The sequence below is a fragment of the Sceloporus occidentalis genome, unplaced genomic scaffold, assembly GCF_023333645.1.
Source record: "Sceloporus occidentalis isolate IW3139 unplaced genomic scaffold, rSceOcc1.0.p SCAF_8, whole genome shotgun sequence".
In the NCBI taxonomy this organism is placed as follows: domain Eukaryota; kingdom Metazoa; phylum Chordata; class Lepidosauria; order Squamata; family Phrynosomatidae; genus Sceloporus; species Sceloporus occidentalis.
Genome location: NW_028316988.1, coordinates 39,534,305 through 39,547,361, shown reverse-complemented (window position 1 = coordinate 39,547,361; position 13,057 = coordinate 39,534,305). Strand labels below are relative to the sequence as shown.

General features: G+C 40.3%; 1 protein-coding gene across 4 annotated transcripts in view; it reads left to right on the top strand.

Annotated features, from left to right (window-relative positions):
* LOC149308718 (X-linked interleukin-1 receptor accessory protein-like 2) overlaps positions 1 to 13,057 on the top strand; it is a 473,813-nt gene that overhangs the window by 269,899 nt on the left and 190,857 nt on the right. For all 4 annotated transcript variants that reach the window (XM_089537157.1, XM_089537158.1, XM_089537155.1 and 1 more), the window contains one exon: positions 8,364 to 8,637. In XM_089537157.1, the coding sequence (XP_089393283.1) occupies positions 8,364 to 8,637 (274 nt within the window). The remainder of the gene's footprint in view (positions 1 to 8,363; positions 8,638 to 13,057) is intronic.

The window sequence follows — 13,057 nt, the reverse complement described above, 5'->3', positions numbered from 1 at the left end:
TCAGAAATGACTGGAATGTATACCACCGTTACCATTAGCCATAGGTTGGAGGCCATAGGCTTTGCCCAATCCTGTTGTAATAGTTCCACTAGGACTGGGATGAGTCAAGTTCAAATCTGCACGTATTCCATGAAGTTTGATGTCGCTATCTCTCAATCTGCTAAGGCTGCTGTGAAGACAAAGAGGGGAAGGGGGAGCCACATCTCCTGACCTTAGAAGTTTGAAGGATGGGTGGCTCATAAACACATAAATAAATTGAAATGATGGCAAGGCATTGCTTTCAACACCTGAACATGAAACTGAGCCTTCATTGCTTCATCTTGCTTAAAATTACAGTGTCTTGAATCTTCCAGAAGGAGCTGCCTATTTACATGCTCCGGTGACTGATACTTCATTGAGAATGGGGTAGGAGGAACATGCACATATTCTAACTTTGCAGTAGAAGCTTTAGACAGTTTGACCTAGATATGAGCCCGTGCACGACTGTGTAAAGAAGCCCGTGCATGACTGTGTGGTGCTGCTTCTAACAAGAGAAAATGACAGAGAGGCAGGGAAGAAATCATCGGCTGTTTGATTAGCCTCCCTTCAATAATTATGATTTAGTCCAAGCGTGTTTCAAGCCTCGTTTTTCCCCCTTTCCTCCCTTAAATGTCATCAAATGTTACACACCCTGTTATAAATAGTCTTCAGTCAGTTTCTCAGAATATGTTGCTCTTCGTAATTATCTCATTGGAGCTCTTGTTGAAGACTTAGCTACGCAACAAATGAAAGAGTTCCTAACCAGGCAGAAACAATGAAGAACTATGGCCTCCCTTTCCAGCAGATGCACCCGGATCCTTTAATTATGCCCATCATTAACAGCTGAGCGTGGTAGAAAACTGGGATAATATTTGGACTCAACAGATACAAAAGAGAGTCTGCCATTATCAAAACTTATTATGTCACTGGAGGCGGGTTATATTTCATCCCAGAATGTTTCTGGAATTTATCTGCCTACATGTATCTTCGCACAATGCATAGATAAATGGTGGAATTCATTGTCCCAAGATGTAGTGATGACACAGATTGTACTTTATCTTGGAGCCTCAGCTCTTCTGACTAATCTAGTTTTACCATTCAGGGGAATTAATAACTTCATAGGTTTGTCATAAGTTGGAAACAACTTAAAGACACAGCAGCAGCAGCAGCAACAACAACAAAGATTTTCTTTATTACTATGGTGGAGCAGGCAACCCCTTTCCTCCACACCATGGTCCCAGGCCAGGTCAAGAATGCAATGGAATTTTTTTAAAAGCAAAACCTAAAATATATATGATCTTGTATGTTTGGTAAGGGTGGAAAGTAAATTTGCTATTATTCATTTCCTTGCTGGTTGGAAAGAATAACACAGTGGTGAGAATTTTGCACAGTTTCTCTCCAGTATTCAAACATGATTATAACATATGTTGTTAAATTGTTCTACATAGAAATACACATAAGTTCTTTGCATGGAAATAGTGTTTGTGCAAAAAACCACTATTTCCAGATAAACGTGCACCATTTTTTGTGCACGATTTCTGTGTTTCAGCATGTAAAAAGGAGGAATAACTAATGACAAAAGTGGAAATGCAAAAAAACAGTAATGTTGTACAACAACAACAACAACAACACCCCTGTGGTAATCCAGAAGCAGAGTGCAGTGTGAGGGATTTTTTTTTTTTTTGCACAACTGTATAATTTTTGTTCCACCAGTCCAAAAAAGCCATGTGTACTTCTGCATAGAATAATTTCTGTGTAAATGCCTTTTGAGGACTGTGTAGAAATATTAATTTTCTCCACACTGGGGAGAAAACTAGAAATTATTCACCCTAATTTGCAAGTCAAATATTGAGATCCCTAAACTTGTTTCCTAAGTAGTTACTTTTCCTACAGATAGGGAACCTTAGGCATTTGGGCTGGATCTGGTCTTTCTAGGATGAAAATTCACCCTGGTCAGATTCCAGAGATGCTCATGGTCCCTCCCCTGTGATACTGTCGCATAGTGGTTTTTGAGCTTTGGGATTGGTTCTTTCCTCTCAAAAACAATATTTCTCTCAAATATTTTCAGCCCCACTCTGTTGTGTCTCTCTGTGCCCATGGACCCTAAGAGTATCTCAAAAATTGGACTTTATCACACAAGGCTGCCAAAACAGAATTATAGCAGGGTACCTTATCACAAAACATGGTGTCTGATCTGCAGTTACTTTGTCTTCCATCTATTTGCGGAGTGCTCTTTTTTATTGACTGGCAAAAACCCATCAATGCCCCCCAATTGTGCTGCTCTTCTAACTATTGAGTCACATGTCATATGTTCCTCCAGCTTCAGTTCTCATATACAGAAAGCCACATGATGTGTGTGGCCATGACTATGTTCCTCTCCTTTCTCTACCTCTTCCGCCTTGCTTTTTCCAAACAGGTTCTTTTCCTCCTCCCAATTTCTTTTTTGTTTTAATTTTTTTTTTACTGGATCAATTGGTGTGACTGTGCAATTGAATTTCTTAAAAAGAAATTAAAGTTACAGATAGAAAGGTATGCTGGGAAGAGCATAGAGCAGGAAGAAAGGGTTATGAAGGTTGGCATATGACTGTCCCCTAAACTGGTATGATTGCATTTCTGGCATCTTATAGGTTTTCTCTCTCAGGCTAAAATAGGTCCCCTTTCCTTCCTTGGAATGGATTCTAAACCTGAAATCTCCTGCATGCACAAGGTGCATGAACCAGAATTAGAAGAGTTGTTTTAATAGACTGCCCCAGCCTGAGAGATGTAGTGACATAAGTTATCCAATACCGATCCCTCTTTTTTATGGATACCATGATCCAGGGGAGGACTCTGAGTTGTGGTTCATGTTTTGGGGGTGTACTGCATGTTTTATGCGCCTGGCTTGGCTACAATGAAGTGGAATCCTGAAATAGTCATACACTGTTCCAGAACAGAGCCCTTCTACATCCTGTTCAGCTGGTTTCAATCGTGGCATTTGTCCTGTTTCTATGCAGGCTTCTGGATTTGTTGCGGGTTGTATAAGAGGTCAGTTATCATAACAATCATGTCTGTGAATGGCAAAATGACATAGAAATAATGGATTGTTCTGGCCTGTCATTCGGAAAGCAACAACTGGAATGCTTTCAAGACGAACAATGCCCTAAATGTCAAATCAAGCAGACATTGTTTACACAAACTAAGGCCACATCTACCATTCAACGAAGAACTGAGATGAATATAGCTTGCTTGTTTCTGCATCAAAAGGGTCATCTGTATCTGATACCTTATGTCAACTTTAAAACCCACTTTTAATCAGCTGTTCAAACATGCAGCACTGGAAAAAAATATTCCTCCCTCATTAAGGTCACTCCGAGGTCTCCCTGCCACCCAGTATTTGTTGGCTTTTTAAAACATCTTATTTCTAATTTGTGTTATCTCTGTTTGTTTCTTTGCCATCTGTTAAACATGGGACTTGCAAGGTCAGGGCTCCATAAAAAAAACAACTCCAGTTGTTGAACTGTGAAGTGTACTACTCAAACATAATGGAATAGTGAAAAACAGCCCTCCAAAATTATTTCAGGACGTCTGGGGCTTAAGGTGAGTCAGGGCTGCAAAATAAAGGTTGAGATTGCAAATGGTCCACAGGCTGCATTTCCCCCAACCATGCGCTATTTCAATGAGAACTAAATGCCACACTTTAGTGCAATGGAGTGGAATTAACCATTGGGTTTAGGCTGATGTCCACCAAATAAAAGAAATGACAACAGAGGAAAGATGAGGAGGGGAGAGGAAAGCAAGTAAACCGCCACCAATTTTTGAAACGATTGGCTAGAATTAAACGGCTCTGCTGGAATTGGTTTTGGAAACAGACAGTTTTCAGGATGGGAGCAACTAAACTGAGAAAGACCCGCACCTTTCTAAAAATTAGAGCAGCTGCAGTAGCAAAATAAATAAATAAATAGGCCTACTATCTTAGACCCATTAAATCAATACAACCTGCTGAGTCGTCATTTATGGAAGTCCTATTGTTTCTATGGGTTTACTCTATTTGGCAGTAACAGGTGAATTCACCAAATAGAGTAAACCCATAGAAACAATAGGACTTCCATAAGTGACAACTCAACAGGTTGTATTGATTTAATGGGTCTAAGGATTTAAGCCACTGTATTTTGTGCATTAAAAACGGCACAAAATTGTATACTTTTGCAAAACAAAACACAACATTTTTACATGAAACCTTTGCACAAAAAAGTCCAAAATGAGAAATGTTATTGGAAAATGTGCAAATGCTGTTAAAAGACTCTCTAATTGTTGTTGTTGCTGACATATAAAAGAAAGATATAAGTGAAGATTTCCAGCCCTGTCCAGCAGTATAGTTTTCCTTCCTATTTCTTTTCCTATAGTAGCCCAATGGAGTGGCTTCTGTTCAGGACTGATGGGACTGGTTTCTCAGCAAAGTTGATGGAAGGGCCTTTAATTCTCATCTCTCTCTTTCTGCTGGAGCTTGATGGAAGGGATGCTGCCAGTTGAAATATTGTATTTCTGCCCTCATGTGCAGAGGTATCACTGTTTTAATCTGTGAAGCATTGTAGAGTTACAACAAATATGTGTCTGCCTTTTCAACTACACACTGTCTCTTGTTTTTTTCATACTTTTATTTGAATATTTTAATTGCCAAGCGGAAAAACTGAATTAATGGCTCATTAATGCCTTTAATTTTTGAAAAACATATGGCCGTTATCAGATTTCAGGCCATGCCTGCTCCCTCTTCAACTTAACCTTTCTCAAAACCTTACACGACAAAGGTTTGGAAATGGAAATTTAGCAGAACTGTGCAAAATGCATATGAAGTATGGTTCATTTCCTTGGTTCAAGTGACCACAGTGTAATTAAATTTAATGTACTCTGATTTGGAAATTAGTCTTCTAAGCCTGGATTTGAAGGGATTTGAGAGAAGCTTAGCGTGACTAAAGAAAAATCATTAAGAGGTAAAGAGAACTCTTAAAGAGGTTCTAAGACCTTGATAACTGAAGGAATCCCTTTGCACATTAGCTATGCAATCCTGTGTGTTTATTTCTGGCATAGCCTATGGTCTAAATGGGTGAAGGCTACATCGTTATGGAACTCTGAGGTGAGGAGCCTTCCCTACATTCAGCCCATGAAATTCCAGTAGTTTACTCAGAAGTAAGTCCTTTTGTGTTCAGCAGCACCAGTTTTGTGACCACTAAGCTTAGGACATCCAACTCAAACATTTTAGAAGTATGCATGAAGAAGCAATGGACAAACCAAAGAACAAAAGAAGGAGCAACTATGCTGTGTAAAAGAATGGGTGATCATGAAAATCACTGATAGATCAGACGAAATAGACTCATCTTGCCTTGGGAGAGGAACCTCTAGCCTTCCAGATGCTGTTGGACTACAGTTTCTATCATGCCTATCGTGGCATACTAGTGAGATCTGATGGGTTCCCCACAGGTTCCCAACCTGATCTAGTCTCACATCACAGTGGTCAACAAGTGGAAAGGCCACAAACAGAACATAAAAGCAGTGTAAATACTCATATTGTCTCCATTACTTGGTTGAATTAATGAGACATGGATCCATTTAGAACTCCTTTGTACTGTATCAGATGTGGTGAGCTCTAGGTCATGTGTGAAGTGACCATTCTAATGCTCTTCCTCACCTTAGCATTGCTCCAGCCAGAACATGGGAGGAGGAGATGGAGCTATAGATCAGGTCCCACCTACAGGGCTGGAGAAGGAGGTATCCTGATAGAATGACAAACAGGCTGCATCCGCACTGCAGAGATAATCCAGTTTGACACCACTTTAACTGCTGCATCTCAATGCTATGGAATTCTGGACATTGTAGTTTTGTGAGAAATGTAGCCTTTTCTGTTAGAGAGCTCTAGTGCCACAAAAACTACAGTTTTCAGAATTCAATAGCACTGAGCCCCAGCAGTTAAAGAGGTGTCAATTTGGATCATTTATCAGTGCGGTAGCTTCCATGTAACCTGTGCAAATGTAAGACGGGGTCCTGTGCTGAAAATAAAGTCTTCTGCTTGTGACTAAATTATGGCAGGGGGCATTTAATGTTGATTTTTTTCCTCTGCCTAATAAGAACGATTGCAGTACTGCAAACATGTGCTGCAGACACGTTGGCATCTTCAAGCTTATGCCTTAATTGGTTTCCAAAGAGGGACTTGCAGGGCTACCTTGAAGTCAAAATTGAACCCGGTGTGGTGTGGATTTTTGTCACCTCCTGTAATCATTATGTTTCATGAAACATAGCTAATTGGAGGGTGGAAAAATGTGAACGGAGGGTGTGAGCTCCCATGCTGTCCTGGATTTTCTTCATGCAGAAAATTGTAATCACTAAATTGGTCGATAGGGTCAAGTGGTGGAGCAGAAAGCAGTTGAATTATTCATCAAGGGAGGCACACCTGGAAGGGGGAGTGAAGAAAACCTAGGAGAGAAACAAATAAGCCCAGCAAGGTCCCCTAATAATTACATGCAATGATGATACCAAAATTAGGATTGTAAACTTCATTGGTCGCATTTCTTAACATGGGTTGGTTAAAAACTTGTTTTAATTGTTGTTTTGAAGACCTGCGATGCATTTGGATCAGCTTCTGAGTTATTTTTGGTTCAGTTCTTTGTGTCTAAGTGTAGTGGCTACCAACAGGTATGGACTTAGTGTATATACTCATGTATAAATCTAGAGATTTTAGTCAAAAAAATGGACCCCAAATACCTGGATCGACTTATTCATGGGTCAGTGTGAGTACTCTACCTTAACTTTTATCAAAATAAGAACCATCCCCTTCTCTGAGTAGAGCAAAGTGGTGAAAGGCAGGAAAACCTAAAATAAGCACCAACCATCTCTACTCTCTCTGCTGCAGCAACACTTGTGGTCTTTTTGAATGTGTAGGTGAGAAAATAATGGTGCACTTTGGCATTATTTACCTTTCCCTCATCCTTTATTTCCTTTGTTACATGACCCTAAGTTTTACCCTCAACTTATACAGTACATGGGTTGTATCAAATTTCATAATTTTGGCCCCCAAACCTGTCCTCTATTTATGCATGAGAGTGACATATAGTCAAATATATATGGTAGTCTGCTTTTTAAATTTATGTTATTGGGTGGGGGGGGGGGGACAACCATTTTGCTTTGCTACATGTGAAATAAGGAGACAAATTTTGCAAAGACTTCTGCTCTTGAATCCGTGAAATCAGACTACATCTTCTTCCTTGGCTTGACCTCAAGCTACAACCATGATCCCAGAAGTGTTGGTCTCAAGAGCTGGAAATCATGTTGATAGGACAGAGATTTTGTCTAAACTAGTATGCAATCTGGGTAGAAATCAAAACAAGGTCAGGTTGTGGTAAGCATATAAAAGACATGGTGTGATTAGGCAGGCCTTTGGGTCCTGAAATGGCTTGTAAATGTATTGTGTTAAAATCAGATATAATTCCAAGTAGAGCAGGCCCATTGACATTAATGGGATGTGTTAGCACTTTTAAAATCCCACTCATTTCAATGACTCTTGTCTGGCTGGGATTAAAATTGGATTTAACTCAGTGTGGTTGGTTTCAACTGGTTGTTTTACTAATGGCTTGCCTGACTTGATTTATTTTTATTGCTGTTATTTTGTATTTTATTAGATTTGGAAGCATTCAGTCCAAATCTAAACCCAAAGTATGAATTTATAATGATACTTAATCTTAAAATATCCATCATAATGCAATTTGGTACTTTTTTTGAGCTGAGAACTGAATTGTGTCAGAGAAGTGCAAAATCCAAAAGATAATTGCATTCTAATCCACGTCTTAGTCCAGGAAAAGGGGATCAAGTCAGTTCATTTCAGAATTTGAAAAGGCACAATTGCTCAATTATTCCCTAAGAATGAGATGGCAGACTTCTGGATCAAGCAAATTCATATGGCACATGTAGCCATGATGATAAAAGAAATTTGGGTATGTTTTCAACTAGATTATCAGGGAGAGAACTAAACTAGTTTGCAATTAGATTTTTGACATTTCATATGATACAGTGCAAAATGCTGCCATCTCATTCAGAACAATGTCAGAGGCTACATTTGTACTGCAGCAGTAATGCAGTATGACACTGCTGTAACTGGTTTCATGCTATGGGATCCTGGGATTTGTAGTTTATTGTGCCACTAGAGCAATCTGACAGATAAGGCTCAATCTCTCACAAAATTACAAATCCAGCATTCCATACATTGAGCTATGGCAGTTCAAGCAGTGTCAAAATGCATTGTTTCTGCAGTGCAGCCTAAGTCTGCTATTGTGAATTCATTGCCCCATTTCTAAAATGTCCTCTCTCATTTTTCCTTTCAGTGGATGGCTGCATTGACTGGTTAGTGGATCTCAAGAGATACATGGCTCTGGCTGGTGAGCCAGTCCGAGTGAAATGTGCTCTTTTCTACAGCTATATTCGGACTAACTACACCATGGCTCAAAGCACAGGCCTGCGGCTGATGTGGTACAGGAACAAAGGAGATCTGGAAGAGCCCATTATCTTCTCGGAAGTTAGAATGAGCAAAGATGAAGATTCAATATGGTTTCATGCAGCAGAGGTTCAAGACAGTGGTTTCTACACGTGTGTGTTAAGGTGGGTATTATGTTGACCTTTAACTTCTATGCAGCATAAATTTCATATGCAGCATAAATATAAACCAGCATTCTTATTCTGTGAAATGGGCAAGGTGTCTCGCTTCTTTCAATGACTAGGGCTTTAGTTTCAGCCTTGAACCTGTTGATCTACATGTACCTAGAGGTCCTTCCACATCCAAGTAGACCACAAGTTGAACATGAGTGAACAGTGTGATGCGGCAGCTAAAAAGGCCAATGCTATTTTAGGCTGCATCAATAGAAGTATAGTGTCTAGATCAAGAGAAGTAATAGTGCCACTGTATTCTGCTTTGGTCAGGCCCCACCTAGAATATTGTGTCCAGTTCTGGGCGCCACAATTCAAAAAGGACATTGAGAAACTGGAGCGTGTCCAAAGGAGGGCGACAAAAATGGTGAAGGGTCTGGAGACCATGCCCTATGAGGAACGACTTAGGGAGCTGGGGATGTTTAGCCTGGAGAAAAGAAGGTTAAGAGGTGATATGATAGCCCTGTTTAAATATTTGAAAGGATGTCATATTGAGGAGGGAGCAAGCTTGTTTTCTGCTGCTCCAGAGAACAGGACCCGGAACAATGGATGCAAGCTACAGGAAAAGAGATTCCACCTGAACATTAGGAGGAACTTCCTGACAGTAAGGGCTGTTCGGCAGTGGAATGCACTTCCTCGGAAGGTGATAGAGTCTCCTTCTTTGGAGGTCTTTAAACAGAGGCTGGATGGCCATCTGACAGGGATGCTTTGATTTGGATTTCCTGCATGGCAGGGGGTTGGACTGGATGGCCCTAGTTGTCTCTTCCAACTCTAAGATTCTATGATTCTATGATTGTATCTAAGTCTATTTTTAGGAGCATATATTTCTTTTCAGAACCTCATATTTAGCCACTAAGAACCTCATATTCTGTCTCTGCTCTGATAGCTCCAGAACCATTTTTGGTCTGCTCTGGGAGCATGTTCTTCAGTCTTCTGTTACTTTTGTTTCTTTGGCTCAGATGCATGCATTGGCTCTATCATACACAGAGTCACAAGCGTATGTCAATCCATAGACTTCATATGTGTGGGAGTGTATCAGCATCCCAGCAACCATTCTCTATTTTCTACACCTTCTTCAGGCTCTCTATTATGATTCCATTATAGTCGTTCCTAAAGGCTGTGTCATGATTGAAGGTGATTTCTTCTCAAGACCTCTCCTGTCTTGGAATACATGCTGTAAGGACCCTGCGGGTAGAGACAGGTTGCTAGAAAAGGCAGAATGTTCAGTCTTATCCATTGAGATGGATGGAAGCAACAGTCCTGTTTCATCTGGATCCCACAGTTGGTCAAAAGGCACCAAAGCCTTGGGCTCATCTGTTAGACAACAGTTAGCTCCTTAGTCATCAGTCAAAGGTGTGTGTGATTCAACTGTGTGTATAGTTGCAGAATGCATGGCTACACAAGGAACCACACTTTATGGACAACCATTTTCATAACTATTTGTATGCTATGGAAATGTCCCAGCAGGGTTCCATCCTATGCTGATAGCTTTTTTCTCAACAGAATTCTTAAACGCTGTGGCATGTGAGGATGTACATAGTATTCTGTTGTTGGATGCTATTACTGGAGGGAAAAATGGGGCCATGCAACTCTGGAAACCAGCGTTCGATTCCCAGCTTGGCCATGAAACCCACAGGGCGACTTTAGGAAAATCACATGCCCTCAGCTTCAGGGAAAGGCAGTGGCAAACCTCCTTTGAACAAATCTTGCCAAGAAAACCCTGTGAGAGGTTTGCCTTAGAGTTGCCATAAGCTGGGAACAACTTGAGGGCACACATTCTGCACATGAGTGTTGACTTCCTCTTATCCTTTTTCCTGAGTGAAAAGTTGTTATAAAAGTGTAGAATCTAACAAACTTTTGTATAAATGCAGTGTGGGTACACTCAGGTAGTAAACTATGCCTGCCACATAAAGACAACAGCACAGGCTGCAGGTTACTTCAAATCAATCCATGTCCTGTGTGTACAAATATAGCTCCTTAATTTGAGTTTGATTTTGTGCTCAAAATGAAGAATGCATTTCAAAGTATTGCAGAACAGGGGCCATTTAATGACAGAAGTACCTCTCCTAACCAGACATTTACATTGGGGACCAAAAAGGTCATGCAATTTTCTTTTAAAATGAATGAGCGTGCCTTTAAGTGCACCCAAGAGAACTTTAAAATGCAAAGAGCTCTGAGCATGCTTCCAACCCAAACTGCCTCTGCTCTAAGGGCAGAGAGACTGACAAGCAAACAAATGAAACAGTCGGGGTCATGACTCCTGATGCGCCATTCTCTGATCTCTGTCCATCACCGTGTCTCTTGTGGGCCCCTGATGGGACTACATGTTTTTGTTGTTCTTATTGCCTGAGATGATTGGCTATCATAACATTGCCTTGACATTTGTAGTGCTGTAAGCAGTGGGTTGTGCTGGGATCTCATAGCCGTCCACATTTTCCAGTTGGAAACTGGGACATGTGTGGTCAAGCAATATCAGAATGTGGTCAAGATGGCAAAAATTATTAATGAGGAAGAACAGCCAAGCTAGGAGAGGCTGCATTACTTTGGTTTTGCCTGAGCATGTTGAGATGGGCAAGCTTCCACCTTCTCTTCTCCTTTCCCTGCTGCTGAGTTAATTGAATGCAAAGTACTTTTGTAGTTTAATTTCAGATTGCAGCAATGGAAGTGGAAAGTGAGAGGAGGAGAAAGAAACTGGGACCTTTTAAATGTGGCTTAAAATGGGACAAGAAAGAATTAATTGGGACTGTGTCAAATTAATAATAAAATAATAATAATAATAATAAATGTATTTATTTATTTATTTATTTATTTATATGAATAAATTGGGACAGCTGTAGGTTATGTGAATACACCCGATGGGATGCAACAACAGAAAGGGGCCATTGGCTTCCAACTAGGGCTGTATTAAATTTCCTCCATATATAACTATGTCTTAGAGTAAGAGGGAGGCATTTGTTTGGTTAATATTTTAACAGAAACCTATCCAGTTGGACAGCCAAGAAAAGAACAACTGTTAGCCCCCAGCACAGAATGACGGTACATTCAACCATCCATGGCTTGAATCTCTCTCTCTCTCTCTCTCTCTCTCTCTCTCTCTCTCTTTTCCAAAAGCAAACCTTGATTTTGCCATTCTGGATAAAGGACACCATTTGACTACCCAATGTTTTTAATGGGACTTGAGCATCCGTGGATTTTGGTATCCACATGGGGCCCTGGAACCAAACCTGAACGGATACCAAAGGCCAACTGTAATTTCATAATAAACAAATAGGCAAGATAAAAAGATAATGAAATTTTAAAATAAGATATGGAAAAAAGGACTAAAACAAATTACACATTTTGCTAATGCATACTTGCAGTTGTATGTGTATATTATAAAATAGAAGCTGCAGGAAAACCCTGAATAGCAGAGTTAGGTGTGAGCAATCTCTGGAGACAGAGGCAGGATGAGGAAGGTGAAGTTTACTGTTTTAGCATGGATGTGGGCAACTATGATGATGCATGTAAGGGTGAGATGCAACTTACGGTAGCTTAAAACAGTACTGCCCCCTTCATTCAAAGCAATGCACATTCTAAATATTTCCAGCATATCTGCCCATGTACAAAGGAAAAACAAAATGTTGGGTTCTTTATCTAAGAACTAAGGCTGCATCTGCACTGCAGAAAAAACTCAGTTTGACACCACTTTAATTGCCAAGGCTCAATGCTATGGAATTATGGGATTTGTAGCTTTGTGAGCTCTTTAGCCTCCTCTGTCAGAGAGCTCTGGTGCCACAACAAACTGTGCAAATATCAGAATTCCATAGCAGTGAGCGATGGCAGTTAAAGCGATGTCAAACTGAATTGATGTTCCAGTATGGGTATGGCAGAAGCCTGTTTTTCAACGTGACCTTTTTTCACCATTGTTATAAAAAAGGCAGGAGAAAACTAGTTACAAATAACTATGTTACATGTAACTCACTGCCTCTAAGCTCTAAGTAACTGCCTGCTTCTGTTTAATGTTAGAGAAGGACTAATTTTAGACTTCATTTCAAAACTAGCTACCTTTTCAAGCTGAACAGGATTGCATCTTAGTCCAAAATGTGCACTCTTTTCTCTTATTTGGAGAACAAAATGATCAGTTGTTTTCAAAAATGAAAGGAGAGAAGATGCAGTACTACCAAGACAAAAGTTAAGTTTCTATAGATGAGGCTTCAATGACCATCTGAATCCTGGACCAGAGGATCTCCTTAGAGAACAAAAAGACAGATGTAAAGCTTGCTCTCCTAAAAGGAAGGAAAAACCACCTCTTCAGCTAAGAGCAAAGCTGATTTGCTGCTAACCTCAGCCCCAGAGGGATTGCTAGAGACAGTCCTCTTTGCAGTTTGTAATAACA